Raw genomic sequence first — 14,405 nt, forward strand, 5'->3', positions numbered from 1 at the left:
CTTTCCATCAATATCAATGTGGCTGGCTTTCTTCTTTTAAATAGTGGATGTGTAGCAACAGTAACAACAATTCTCACCGAAATCTCACTGATGTGTTGAAATGTAATAATATTTAATGAAAAGAGTCAGTCAGAAATTCAGCCTTGCTTCTTTTCTTTCTTTTTTTTAAACTGGCCTAATTGACTTACAGTATACACAGATACAATACGATTTGTTCATAGTTCTGTAGAAACACAAAGAAACACTTTTAGACAAATTCAGATGGCATTCTTATAGTGCCATTATGCCTGCACTGAAGTGCAGCTATAAACTTCATATTCACCATGAGGGATTTTCTTTAGTTCCCTCGCAGTCATCTCAGTTCATGTACACATTTATGACATTTAAGGTGAGCTTGGATCAAATCAGTTCTGCAAGCTCAGCTCATATAAAAAAAATCCCCAGGAATCACAACGTTTGCTGAAAGTGGGATTGTGTGATCTGAATATGCCATAGATGAAGTCTACGCATTCATTTTCAAAGTAGATCAGTTTGAGTAAGTTGAGTGTCATATTATAACATGATAAGGCTCCTGTACGTATAAAGACAGTCATTTTCACTGAATGACAAAAGTCTACTGCAGCACCCTATTATAAGACCTTTCAAACAAGGACAAGACAAGAGGCTGAAACACAATGGGTGACACCAAACTCAGACTAATAAAAGCTCTGCCCAAGTCCCTTTATTGTCCTTTTGATAAACTCCTGAAAGGCTAGCTATCACACTATTTAGGGGTGCTCTCCCCTAAATAAATATCCCCTAAATCTCTTCCATTCACTGCAGCTCAGCAACCTTTTCCTGAATAAACATACAGTAGGCTATACTGTACTTCCAGCATTTCCTGCAAACGCAAGAAGAGCCTGGCATACTACAAGCTCCACGCAGTTCTGATCAGGAAATAATCCATCTTTAAAGCATAAATCCATCCTATGATCTCCCCTCTTTTCTCCACTACAGCGGATCCTTCTTGCGAAAGGCCACAGCCTGCCTCTGCTGGAACTGAGCGTTGGTGTTCTTCTTCTTGTTCTTGTCCCACTGGCACATCAGGATGTCCCTGAAGGTGGTGCGGAAGTTCTGGTTGCACAGGGCGTAGCACATGGGGTTGATGGTGCTGTTGACGTAGCACAGCCAGTAGCCCAGCATCCACAGTTTGGCGGGGATGCAGTTCTGGCAGAAGGCGTTCACCAGCACCATGATGTTGTACGGCGTCCACGTGATGATGAACGCCAGCAGGATGGCGCTGAGCGTCTGTGCCGCCTTCTTCTCGTTCACCTTCTTCTCGTTCTTGCGCTTGTTGACGGCGTGCGTCTTGGTCTTGTAGGCGAGGCGCTTGGCCTCCGCCGTGGCGGTGGTGTTCAATTTGGACCCCTTTGGGTTTTTGCTGGACGGCGACGGGGCTTTGTCCTTGTTTCTCTTTACCTTTCTGGACTTCTTCCCATCTGGACAAAAACAAACAGACAGACAGACATATGGATGGGTATTTTATTACATATCACATTGGTACTCAAAGACCCCCAACGGTCCTTGAGGTTGTTCTAGGGCAGCGCTATTCAACCTGCGGGCCGTGGGCCACATGCGGCCCCAGCGGCATGTCTATATGGTCTCCATATATGGGTAACTGATCCGATATACATCACTGGCCAAGATGGCCAAGACATGGCGCGACCTCACCCTTTAGGGCGCTTGTCGCCCTGAGGCGTCTTACTAGTCCTGTTGCACTACTACTTTAAACTTAGATTTAAACATCAGCAAAGGATTAATTTTAAACTTGCAGTAGAGGTGGTTTAAATGTAAACATGGTAGCATATATCAGATGGATTCATGAAAACATTACCTCAAACAAAAATAAGGGACCGTCTAAACCCAGTAGAATGTTCTTTGCCCAAATTCTTTTCAAAAGTGAATATAAAACTAACACTAATGATATTAGGCTCAAGAGAATAGGTTATTCCTGATTATTTACACTCAACAAAGTTTAATCCATTGATTAATCACAAGTTAAAGTTTTAACAATATAGATTGGCGTTCCACAGATACAAATGGTGTCAATTGGGGGTCTATGGCCTAAGGAAGGCATATCAAACTGGGGGTCCTTGAAATGAAAAGGTTTGAGAGCCACACAATTTTACACAGACATTATTATTCATATTATTATTTCAACCTATAGACGGCCGTAACAGGTCTTCTTCTGTTACATCCTCTTCCGGTGAGGTCAGCTGTGGCTCGTCTCCTGACCTTTGACTTTTCCCACCGATCGAGTATATGGCCTTGGTGGACCCTTCAGCTTCATCCTCCGAGTCCAGCTGGTCCAGAGAGGCGCCCGTTTCATTGTTGTTCCAGCTGTCGCTGCTGCTGTGCTCTGCCTCTCCGACTGTTGTCGTCAGCGTGGTAACGGACCTCTTGGACGAATGCCGGCCTGGCAGCAGCGCCGAGAGGCGGAGCCAGAGACCTCCCCACCTTCCTCCGCCACCTCGGCCCACCAGCTCCGCCTTGGACTTGTGGCTCTTCCCCGCGGCCGGATCGCTCAGTTCGTAGCTGCTGCAGCGGCGGGTGCTGACGGCCTGGGGGAGCATGGCCGAAGACTCCCCCTGACTACCTGCGCTGGCTTGGTTCTGACACTGGTTCCGGTTGCTGCTCGAGCCGGATCCCCGGAGTCCCGCCAAGTCTTTGGAGCGGTTCTCCGTCTCCTGGTATATCTTCCAGTATAAAACGGTCATAATGGTCACCGGCAGGTAGAAGGCGGCGATGGCCGTGCAGAAAGTGGTGATGGGCTCCGACAGGAACTGGATGTAGCAGTCGTCGGGCGGCACCGTCCGCTTGCCCACAAAGTACTGCCAGAAGAGGATGGCGGGGGCCCAGAGGATGAGCGAGATGGACCAGGCCAAAGCGATCATGGTCATGGCGCGTTTGGTTGTCCGTTTGGCGCGGTAGGTCAACGGCCTGGTCACAGAGAAGTATCTAAGGAGACAGGACAAAGATGAGATGAGATACGTCGGAATGAGTACAGTAGATCTGAAAAGACAGCACCGACGTTACTGCTGATGGCACTTACAGTATAGTGCAGATGTAAGGGGATTGAATTGTCCCAGGACCACCAAAATAAAATAGTTAAAACCACAAGATGGCAAAGACACTAATTCATCATTAATACATTTAATTATGAGCAAAGTCAAAACTCACTGTCGGGCAGAATCTCCAAGTTTCAAATGTGTATGTTTTTTCATCAAGTAAAGGCCTGCTTCACCATACAAGGCTGTCGCACAAAACTAGTAAAAATAGCAGATCTACAGGCACACAATGCCTCGCACCGCAAGGCGTTGTGTGCTTGCAGATCAGCTATTTTCACTAGTTTAAATCATTTTTTAAATGATCAATACAAAAATGATCAATACAAAACGAACGGTTTTGGACATCCAACCACAACGAAATAGAGGGTATGCGCATGCATAAAGTGAATGGCAAACCGAGTGGCAAAGTGAGTGGCCAAGTGAGTTTAACGTCATTTAATGCAATCAGGACATTTCTGTTTGGATGTATGGGCTGTCATGGCCAGAAAGTAGTTTTTTGTCACTCAGTAGGTGTTCCCGCATAACTTCCGGGTATGATGATGATGTCACGCGCATTCCCTCTATACTGTACCTGTCGAAGCTGATGACCAGCAGGTTCATCACCGAGGCGTTACTGGCCACATAATCGATAGCCAGCCACAGGTCACACACCACGGGGCCCAGAGCCCACTGGTCCATGATGATGTAGGTGGTGTACAGGTTCATGGACAGCGTGCCGATGGTCAGGTCGGCAAACGCCAGGCTGAGCAGGTAGTAGTTGTTGACGGTCTTCAGCGCCTTGTTGACCTTGAACGACACCAAGACGAGGATGTTGCCCACCACGGTGACCAGGGAGAGAGAGCCGGTGAGGAAGATGATGAGTATCACCTGAGGGAGGAAGACAAAGTTAAGTATGACACACAATAGTATCTGGAGATGGGATGTTGGGACATTTTAGAAGTACAAAATTGCATGTGCGTGCACACACACAGATTAGAACATGTTCTCTGTTAAAACTATTTTAATTATAATCACTTTATCAGTCAAAACATGTAAATGCCACAACGGTATGTACAGTAAAGTATTTACTCTCAGTAAATAACAGGATAACAGGATAAAACACAAAAAAGTACTAAATAAAACAATCAGTATGGGGGTCAGTATGTTCAATATTTAAATACATGGTAAATAATAGCCCTCGATCAAGCAGGGGATGTCTTGACTGAGGGATTGAAGTTCGGTGGGAGGCGCAGGCTCAAATCACACCAGACAGGACATAAAAATTACGGATTCAAGCTTTGAAGCACTTTCTGATGAAGCTGTTTGAAAGCAGCATGGTAACAGTCTTACTTGTTACCTGCCATATAGTGTGGCCTCCCAAAGGGTCGTACTCTTTTGTTGGGGGCATCAGAGTCCCATTGACTGGTGATATTGTGAAGTTCCCTCGCTGCCCTGGTACGTGGCTGTCATTGAACTGCTGCCATCCACCTGCACTGCTGGATAAAATGGCGGACTCCTGGAAAGGGCTGCCTACGGTTACAAAAATCATGTTCAGACAAGAAATTAAACAGGAAAATCATCTACCTTTTAATAAGATGTACTGAAATAATGGCAATTGAGTTTAAAATAATTCCATTCCGTCGTTATGTTTACATGTTGGCTGTCATTGTGTTTTTAGTTGTTATGTGTGAATGGAAACAAATGGACTTGTCAATGTTAAATGAATACTGAGGATTTTACTGTGTAGAGAGAGATTCCCTTTAATTGTACCTAGGATGGCAGACTCCGGGTGGTTGCCCACAGCTAAGATGGCAGTGTCAGGGTGAACTCCCATTACAGGAGAGCTGTTGGAGAGGAAAAGGCCGGGCTCAGAGCTGGAGTTGAGGCTCATGGTGGCCAAAAGGCATAGTCCAGGAGGATATCTGAGGAGAAGAGAGGAGAGGAGAGGGGAGGAGATGAGAGGAGACAAGACGAGAAGACAGGGACGTGCAGAGAATGTTAGAGAGACGGGCTGGAATTTCCAAAAGGGCCCGTGGAAGCACAGAAAATAGCAGACCTCCAAACTCACAACGTTGTGAGCTTGGAGGTCGGCTATTTTTGGTGTGTGAAACCACACTGAACTAAGCATAACCAAGTTAATACTGGAGATGTGGCGTAATGGCATGGATTTCTACACAATTCTTTCAACATAAGATGCTGCATTCAAGTTCAGGAGAGCTTTGACAAGGCAATTCTATTGAACTAGAGGTTCGCGGCCCTTCGGGCCGCTCACATCTAGAGTCCACGCCCGTTTTTTTTTTTTTTTTTTAATTTAAAAAAAAAGTAAAAATAAAAAATTTTGAAAAAAAAATGTTTGTTGAAAAAAAAAAAAAAAGTTTTGGCCTAATTGTGTTATTATTGTTACTGTAATAGGCCTGCCAATGTTTTATTTTCATTATTTCAATGTTTTCATTTTAGCAACACACACACACAGACAGACAGACAGACAGTATGTTGCTGTGAAGAGGTGAGTGGGCCGAACTCTAGATGTGAGTGGCCCGAAGGGCCGCCAACCTCTCCCCTCTCAGAGCGGAGCATCTCTCTCTCTCTCTCTCTCTCTCTCTCTCTCTCTCTCTCTCTCTCTCTCTCTCTCTCTCTCTCTCTCTCTCTCTCTCTCTCTCTCTCTCACCATGGCGACGGGGGGCGAATCAGCGGACGGCTGTGCCGTGCATTCTACCGACAGCGGAGCTAGCTATGAGTTGAAGTGGATGTAAAAGGGGGCGTGTATGGCCTTCTACCAACATCGGAGCTAGCTATGAGTTGAAGTGGATGTAAAGGGGCGTGTATGGCCTTGGAAGTGGGATGCGGCTCTAAGAAAAATGTAATAGTAGATGCTGCCTTCAGGTATGGCATGGAAAGAGGGCATTTGCATTTCTTTCACCATAGTAAAAAATGCATTTATGGTCTGGAAAGGGCAGTTTTTACAGACAGATAAAAGGGCAGGGGCTCAATCCCCCCTTGTCTACCAGGGTTGTCAACATTGGACTGTCAGAATCCAGGAGATTTATTTTTGGGGGATGCGCGGAACTCCCCAACCGGGGTCTGGGGGGTCCTCTCCCCAAAACGTATTAATAGATATACTAGCATGTACAATTTCAGCCTAATATGCCAAAATGTAGGTGTACAGATCTGATGACAGAAGCAAAGTAAGACATCTTTAATAATGACGTCTCATCTGTAAGTCATTACTTAAGTGAATATCTATATGATCTTGCATGCATTTTCCCCACCACTAAAGCGGTCCTCCCCCAGAACATTTTTAACCCTTAAAATGCCAAATGTTGGTGTACAGATTTGATGACTGAAGCAAAAGGACATCTTTAATAATGAGTTCTCATCTTTAAGTCATTACTTAAGTCAATATCTGTATGATCTTTCTTGCATGCATTGCCCCCACCCCTAAAGCGGGGGGTCTGGGGGTCCTCCCCCAGAACATTTTTAACATAGTAGATGTAATTTCCTGTGTTCTGGTGAATTTTGGGAGTTTGATACAAAATCCAGGAGAAATCCAGGAGATTTGCCAATCCAGGAGACTCCCAGGATACGGGTTCAAAATCCAGGAGACTCCTGGGAAATCCAGGAGAGTTGACAAGCCTGCTTGTCTACGTGTGCAAGTGCCTGAGAGAAGACGAGATGTGAAGAGACGAGAGGAGAATTTAGGGAACACAAAAGGATTTGTACATCTTCATTCATGTGGATCGGACGTACACATTTTGTTTGACATTATGTAAAGCTTGTGCTGCAAAGCCACTGCATTTTCCAGACATATGTTCGTTCCAAAGTTTGACATTGGAGCACTCAAGGGGTGCTGTGTTTTAAATTGTGAACACTGACACCCCTTGTTCCCTCATGTGTGACCCTTCTTCTTGAAAACAGTGAGCTTAGAGTGTGCTTATATTTCCACACATCAGCACAGCAGTAATTCACACAGTAATAATTCATGGACAGCTGGTGGGCCACGGTATCATACACGAACCTGTGCAGAATATGATTCACCATAAGCATTTTAAAATTGATATTTTGTATACATCCTGTATCTCATTATAAAATACACAAATGCAAATGTAAATGGATATAAATGCATTTATATAATATTTAGACGCAGGACCCATGCAAGCAGCAACTTCAAAGCAACTCAAAGTGTGCTATAATTAATGCACATAATTTACCTTACCACTTGTTATTCCTAGTTATTTCTTTTGCAATTGGTATCATTGCTTCTACTCTACAACGTTGAGGGAACAAAGGAAAGAATGTTCCTCTGTATACTGGTATGTGAGATGTAAAAACTCTTGTGTCGCAATGTAACACAACAAGTAGTGAACGTGTAAGTGGCAGAGCAGGCACATTAGAGTTGGAGTTAGTGTTATGGACGTACAGTTAAGTAACACACAATAAACACACAAGTCCGCTCTGTCAGGTTAGAGAATTACCTTATGGCTAACCTTAAACCACCCATGGATTGTACCATTTCCTTGTGTCCAGTTAAATAAACATTCCTGGAGAATAGGCAGATGACAGACTTTAATACAGTATTGGAAAAGTAAATCGGGAGTTATCATACACTACTGTAGGTAAATCATACACTACTGTAGGTAAATCCTTACTCCATGGTTCGTACTGCAGGAACAGATTATTTTATGCACTTGTGTAAAATTAACATACCAAAGAATTTATCTCTCTCAGCTGACTAGATTATACTTGTTATCTGTAACAGGGTACAGATATTTCCTCCTCGGGTCGAGCAATAGTTTGACATGTTTCCATATGTCAACAATGCAATCTTTTCTGATAAGGAAATGAATTGTGTGCCATTTCAGTGATGAAGGCTTTTCTCACAGTGGGAACGATATCAAGGACTATTATGTCCATAGCAAGCAGGCAGTAACAAGTGAGATTTCTAGAAATATGTCCTAGATTTTTTTAACAATATTTTACCAATAATCCAACATTGTTTTGTAAAATGAAATGGACCAGATCAAATTATTTGAAGGGATGTTGAATGGATTAACAAGAGCAAAGAGAATGATCAGTGATCAAAATATCACATTCCTTCACAGGCTTCTAAATAATTCATACAGGATCATCATGAACCTCATTTTGGACTACGGTTGACTAAATTGATGACAAACGATAAAAACCCAACTGTTCAACAGAACCACTTTAAAGTCCAAATTGCTCTCATTGGAACATCGGCTAAATGTCTAAAACCCCTCCTCATTAAATGACCTTCCACCAAAAGGTTTAGTGTTTGGCCGGGAATGAATCCATGGTCAGTCTCACAGCATATCCTCTCTTCTGATGAGACTGCTGACTCTGGAGCCCCGGGGCTGCCAAATGGAACTATAAATAGAAGGAGCGTATACGCCAAGTGACAGGGCTCAGGTGAAGTGTGCCAGGTTTACATAAAAGATATCAAAGTCATACACTTTCATTCCTCTATTGTGCAAGGGGGGGGGGGGGGGGGCAGAGTGAAGGAGTTAGACTGAGGAGGGGGGGGGGGGGGGGGGGGGGGAGAAAGAGAGAGCGAGAGAGAGAGAGAGCGGGAAATGGGCTTGGAATGCACTGGAGAGAGCAAGAGAAAGGGAGCGAGATGTGTGTGTGTGTGTGTGTGTGTGTGTGTGTGTGTGTGTGTGTGTGTGTGTGTGTGTGTGTGTGGGGGGGGGGGGGGGGGGGTTAAAGATGAATGAATAAATAAAAGCAGTGTGGATGATGGAAGGCAGCAAGGAGGCAGAAGTCTCCTTTCATAGTGAATGAGACAAGTGTGTGAGTGTGAGTGTGAGTGTGAGTGTGAGCGTGTGCATGTGCGTGTGTGTGCTTGTTGGGGGGTGTAAAATGAAAAGAAAGCAGGAAAATGCATTTCCGTAAGCTTTAGGGAGCCATTCTCTTTGACTGTATACACATACATACTGTATGTACTAAATTCCATCCCACGCTGCAAAAGACTAGTTCTTCTTGAAGGTAATGAAAACATGTTATTCTTCCTCTTATAAACCTTGTGTCTACTTTCAATCTGTGATTTGTGAGACATAAATTGTCACCCAAAAGACACAAATAATAATCATAAAAGCTGAATGAACAACCTTACAGACCCATGACACATAACATTAACTGTGGGGGTGAGTATGAATAGATAATAATGATAATACATTATTTATGAACATTGAAGAGAAGAGAAGAGAAGAGAAGAGAAGAGAAGAGAAGAGAAGAACCATACATTCCATCAAAATCTAAATATTTAATTCCAAGTGTCAGTCAAAATCCTTGAAGTCCTTTTTTGGGACCTGGTTTCCTTTTTTGCGATCCATAATATTATACATGAAAATAATATAGTTTAAAATATCATAATATTATAAATGCAGCTCATTAATTTGCCATGGATCACACTAGGGTCTGCTTATACAGAGTTTCGGCACTTATGGACCCTGACCTGCCATGACCTCTGGCTGCCCTAGAGCTTTTATTTGTATTTTTAATGCAAGCTTTGAAGTCAAGGTCTTGCAGAAAGAAAGACCAGTAACCGTGGGTGTAAATGTATAGGACAAATGTGATGCTGCCTGCAGAGTGCAATCAAATGCTATATTCCAGGTAATGGGTTTGCCTTTGCGTCAATAGACCTCCATCGGAGACATGCTTCGAAGAAGGTCTGCTGACCTGAAGAAAAATAGAGGCAATGGCGGAACAAGTGAACACCGGGCCCGTATGCGAGCTACAATGACCGGGTATGATTTTTTAAAGAATTGACCAACTGCTCACTGGAGTCAATAGATTTCACACAGAGACCAGCTGTCAACAATTGAGTTGATTGATTGAATGTTAAGTGATCAGCTCTCTCTCTTGTCTCTCTATGAATTAATTAAAAAATTAATGATGTTAAGAAAATAAATTATTTTATCTAAATTTTGAAAAATAATAATTAAAAAGAAATTGTAAAAATATAAATTTTAAAGTATTATTATTCACTGATATTCCCTTATTGTTATTAAAATAATTATTGTCCTGCATCAAATATGTCATGTATACAAATATACATATAGTCCTACTCTATATAACTTTGATTACCTTACTGTACTCTTCTTAAATTAATCAAATAGATCCAAAATGATTGTGGTTAGGTATTTAAAACCAACCATAATGACAACAAATAGGCTTCCTCTGCCTCTGCTCTTCATTGTCTTGTCATGCTAAATCATCCTACTCACCACTATTTGAAGGAGACTCCACGCTCTGCTCTGCAAAATCATCCACTTGTATTTTTGTATGCCCTGCAGTTTCTTTGCCTCGTTCACTTTCTATTGACAGCATGGACAGTCAGTCCAGTAAAGTCTCCTTTGTCCCAATGTGGTTTATATGCATTTCCGCTCATGATTAAGCTATTGCGTAAACAACGCATTGCTGAAGGCTAACTGTCTTGTGTTGACAAGTGATTGATGATGTAAGTGTGCAGATGATGTAAGTTTTAAATGGGCCCGCCGCCCGCCTGCCCCACCTAGAGGCGGAGGACGCAAAGTGCGTCCAAATCCTATAATAAACTAAAGATCCATATGATCTGATCATCTGACGGCCGGGCCCTGTGGTTCGCGGGCCTATATGCGGCCGCTTACCCAGCTTAACCGGACGCTCCGCCCCTGAATAGAGGATCTATACAAGCTCAAAGCACATGACGATGCAACGTGTTGTTGGGTGAAGGGGCTCAGGAGGTAGAGAGTTCCACAACAACAGATGGGACCACAATGAGTGTTGTCAATAAAATCAATCATCAACCAATCAATGGTTCCAGTCCCTGGTTCCTCCTGGCTATGTGTCGAAGTGTCCTTGAGTCAGACACTGAACCCCTAATTGCTCCCGATGAGCAGGTTGGTGCCTTGCATGCATGAGGTTCTCTGCCATCGGTTGTGTGAATGTGAAGTACATTGCTTTTAAGGGTCAGAAAAGCTCTATATAAATGCAGTCCATTTAGTCATATCTTCCCTAACTATGGGTCAATATATCTTAAAGGGGTATTCCACTTTCAAAAAAACTTTTGGTCATTTTATCGTCTAATCAGGCTTTTATGAACACCCTGATCAGTTTTTAATTTGCTTGATTCAATATTTAGATATTTGATGTAAATGTTATCAGGCCCTCCAGGCCCAGTTCCTCTCCACATACACACCCATTGTAACTTCAAACTCCATTTTAACCATGATAGATTAATTAAAAACACATATTATTTTTTCTGGTGACTCAAACTACCCTCCTAATACGTGAGCAGGCTGTTTTTTCAATAACTTTTTTCATTTATTTTTAATAATTATTTTGGAAAATGGAAAAAATTAAATACAATAAAATATTGTTAAAAATAAATGAAAAAAGTTATTGAAAAAACCCGACCTGCTCACGTATTAGGAGGGTATTATGAGTCACGAGAAAAAATAATGCGTGTTTTTAATGAATCCATCATGGTTAAAATGGAGTTTTAAGTTACAATGGGTGTATGTGGAGGCCTCCTGCAGGAGGAGGACCTGGTAACATTTACATCAAATATCTAAATATTGAATTAAGCAAATTAAAAACTGTTCAGGGTGTTCATAAAAGCCTGACTAAACAATAAAATGACCAAAAGTTTTTTTGAAAGTGAAATATCCCTTTAACTAGCCATGGGCAAATACATCTTACCCAACTGTAGGTTAATTAGCTGACTTAACCCTGCAGGTCATATGGGTCAATATATCTTACCTGTCGTGAATTAATTTACTTATCTAACTGCGAGTCAATGTATCTTACCTAACTGTGTGGGTTAATATATCTTACCTAACTGTATGCTAATATCTTACCTAACTATGAGTCAATATAACTCCTTTTGGATCAATAGACCTCCATCAAAGACATGCTCGAATGAAGGTCTATTGATCCAAAGAAAATAGCCAATCTACAAGCTCACAGCATGATGGGACAAAATGCATTGTGAGCTTGTACATCGGCTATTTGTGGGACACAGCAACGTCATAAGACAAAGTATAAATCAGGCTTAATTAAGCCTGATGTAACTGTGGGTGGACAACATCGTCTCACCTACAGTAATCTACGCTCAACACCTTCATTTGTGGGTGAGCGGTAGATCCATTCCCATCATATTATTTCCAAAAGAGTAAAAAGTAGTGTGCTTTGAATTGTTGTGAGGTTTGCAAACAAAATATATTAAATAATTTAAAATATTCAAATACTTTCCACACACCCACGCACACACACTCACACATACACGCACGCACGCAATCACACGCACAAAACGCAGAGGCTGCCTGGGAATCAGAAGGTCCCCCCCCACTCAAAGAAATATCAATGGTTCCAGGTTCGATCCCTAGCTGGCTCCTCCTGGCTATATGTCGAAGTGTCCCTGAGCAAGACACCAATCCCTAACTGAGGACATATTTCACGTACAGATACAGTATGTGCAAATGTACAGTGAATGTACAGCAACAACTAAAGGGAACGTTTAGTTTTATTATTCCCCCCATGATGTAAGAACAACATGGCCCATAACTCATTGTCAGTCTGATTTGCGACCGTAGGTCGCAGTTTAGTATGTGAACAGTCACAGCTTGACCGTATCTCTGTCTGTCTGTCTGTCTGTCTGTCTGTCTGTCTATAACGCCTGACACTGTGGTTCCCCTGACACTGACACATCACTGTGACATCACAGGTGTCAGGGGAGTGTCAGGGGAACCACAGTGTCAGGCGTGGTCTATGGATTCAACAGAATCCCTTTTATGCCCATACATGGAGATCCCTGATGTCATCAATATTAAGCCCATATCTTCATATGGGAATGCCCATACAGTATATGGAGGAAGACTGCCCATATCTGTGTGGCTGGTTCAGACAGGGATCTCCATGTATGGGCATAAAGGGGATTGTATGTATGATGTCAGATATGTGATAGATGTCATAGGATTTTCACAAAATGAATAACTGAGTAAGCATGTTTGGGGTCTCACAGCATATCTCCATATGCAGTACATGGTTCTCTATATATGGGTACCAGGGGTCTACAGATATGGGTAACTGGTCTGATATACATCACTGGCCAGACAGCCAAGACATGGCCTTGAGGTCGCTTGTCGCCCTGAGGCATCTTACTAGTCTTTAGTAAGTTGGAGTTCTGTGAATTATGCTCTGAAACGCAAACGTAGGAGCAGTTTGCATCGTGTGACCAGATGGGATCTATGGAGGCCTGACACGTGTACGTTAGTTATCTCCATACATGGAGTTCTGGGCATTAAGCTCTGAAACGTTACTACTGCATACATAAGGACACATACGGTACATAGAGACCTACACATAAAGTCAATGTCCCTGAGTACTCTCAGAAGTAATGTTGGAGAACCCAGACCGGTGCCCGTTGGGCAGAACAGTCACCATTGACATCCATTTGTTGTATCAGTCTGTGATATGGCATGTCAGTACTATGACGTCAGATGGCGGACATCATCATCATCATCATCATCATCAAATTTGGGCATTGTTTCAGCATTCAGCTGTTACCATGGTGGCGACACGGTTTAGTATCAGTGATGTCAGCATGCTCATCTCCAAATTTGGGCATCGTTTCATCATATGGCTGTTACCATGTTGGAGTCACTGTTTAGTATCAGTGATGTCAGCATGCAGAGTTGCAGACAGACGACAGACGGCGGACGGACAGACAGACAGACAGACAGACATTCCATAAACTACCGGTATATAGTTAGATATGGTGCTTAATATCTATCCAAAGTGCTTTGCAATGTGCATTACATTCACACACACATACACACACCGATGTCGGAGGAAACCATGGAAGGCACGACCTGCTCATCAGGTTCATTTAGGGGTTCAGTGTCTTGCTCAAGGACACTTCAACACTAATCCAGGCAGAGCCGGGGATCAAAGCGGCCGTTCTGCCTCCTGAGCCACTGACATGATTTATGCCTCTATTTAGCTATGAATAAAATACTGTAGGTACAATACTGTGGTTGCCCCTAAGCTAATAAATAAATACATTCAAGCAAACTGATGTCTCCATCAGTGACTCCTCACAGCTAGCATTATGTGGTATCCAGTACTGTATCTATGTACAGTATATACTGTATGTATGTATGCATGTATGTAATACATACAGTATGTATGTATGGCGTACGTACGTACGTACGTACGTACGTACGTACGTACCTGTAACGCCAGGGATTCGAACCCGGGTCTCTCCTAAGTAATCTAATATCTTAACCACTAGACCAAAGGGATATCCCTATGGACCGGGGG

The 14,405-nt window shown here is 42.8% G+C and overlaps 1 protein-coding gene across 1 annotated transcript in view; it reads right to left on the bottom strand.

Annotated features, from left to right (window-relative positions):
* Positions 1-990: 990 nt before the first annotated feature.
* Positions 991-14,405, bottom strand: part of chrm3b (cholinergic receptor, muscarinic 3b) — a gene marked incomplete at both ends in the record, with an annotated part of 53,420 nt that continues 40,005 nt past the window's right edge. The window contains 5 exons of the mRNA XM_080747427.1: positions 991-1,478; positions 2,201-2,997; positions 3,679-3,974; positions 4,444-4,616; positions 4,857-5,008. Of these exons, the coding sequence (XP_080603553.1) occupies positions 991-1,478; positions 2,201-2,997; positions 3,679-3,974; positions 4,444-4,616; positions 4,857-5,008 (1,906 nt within the window). The remainder of the gene's footprint in view (positions 1,479-2,200; positions 2,998-3,678; positions 3,975-4,443; positions 4,617-4,856; positions 5,009-14,405) is intronic.

The sequence above is a fragment of the Nannobrachium achirus genome (assembly GCF_963921795.1).
Source record: "Nannobrachium achirus genome assembly, chromosome: 18".
NCBI lineage: Eukaryota > Metazoa > Chordata > Actinopteri > Myctophiformes > Myctophidae > Nannobrachium > Nannobrachium achirus.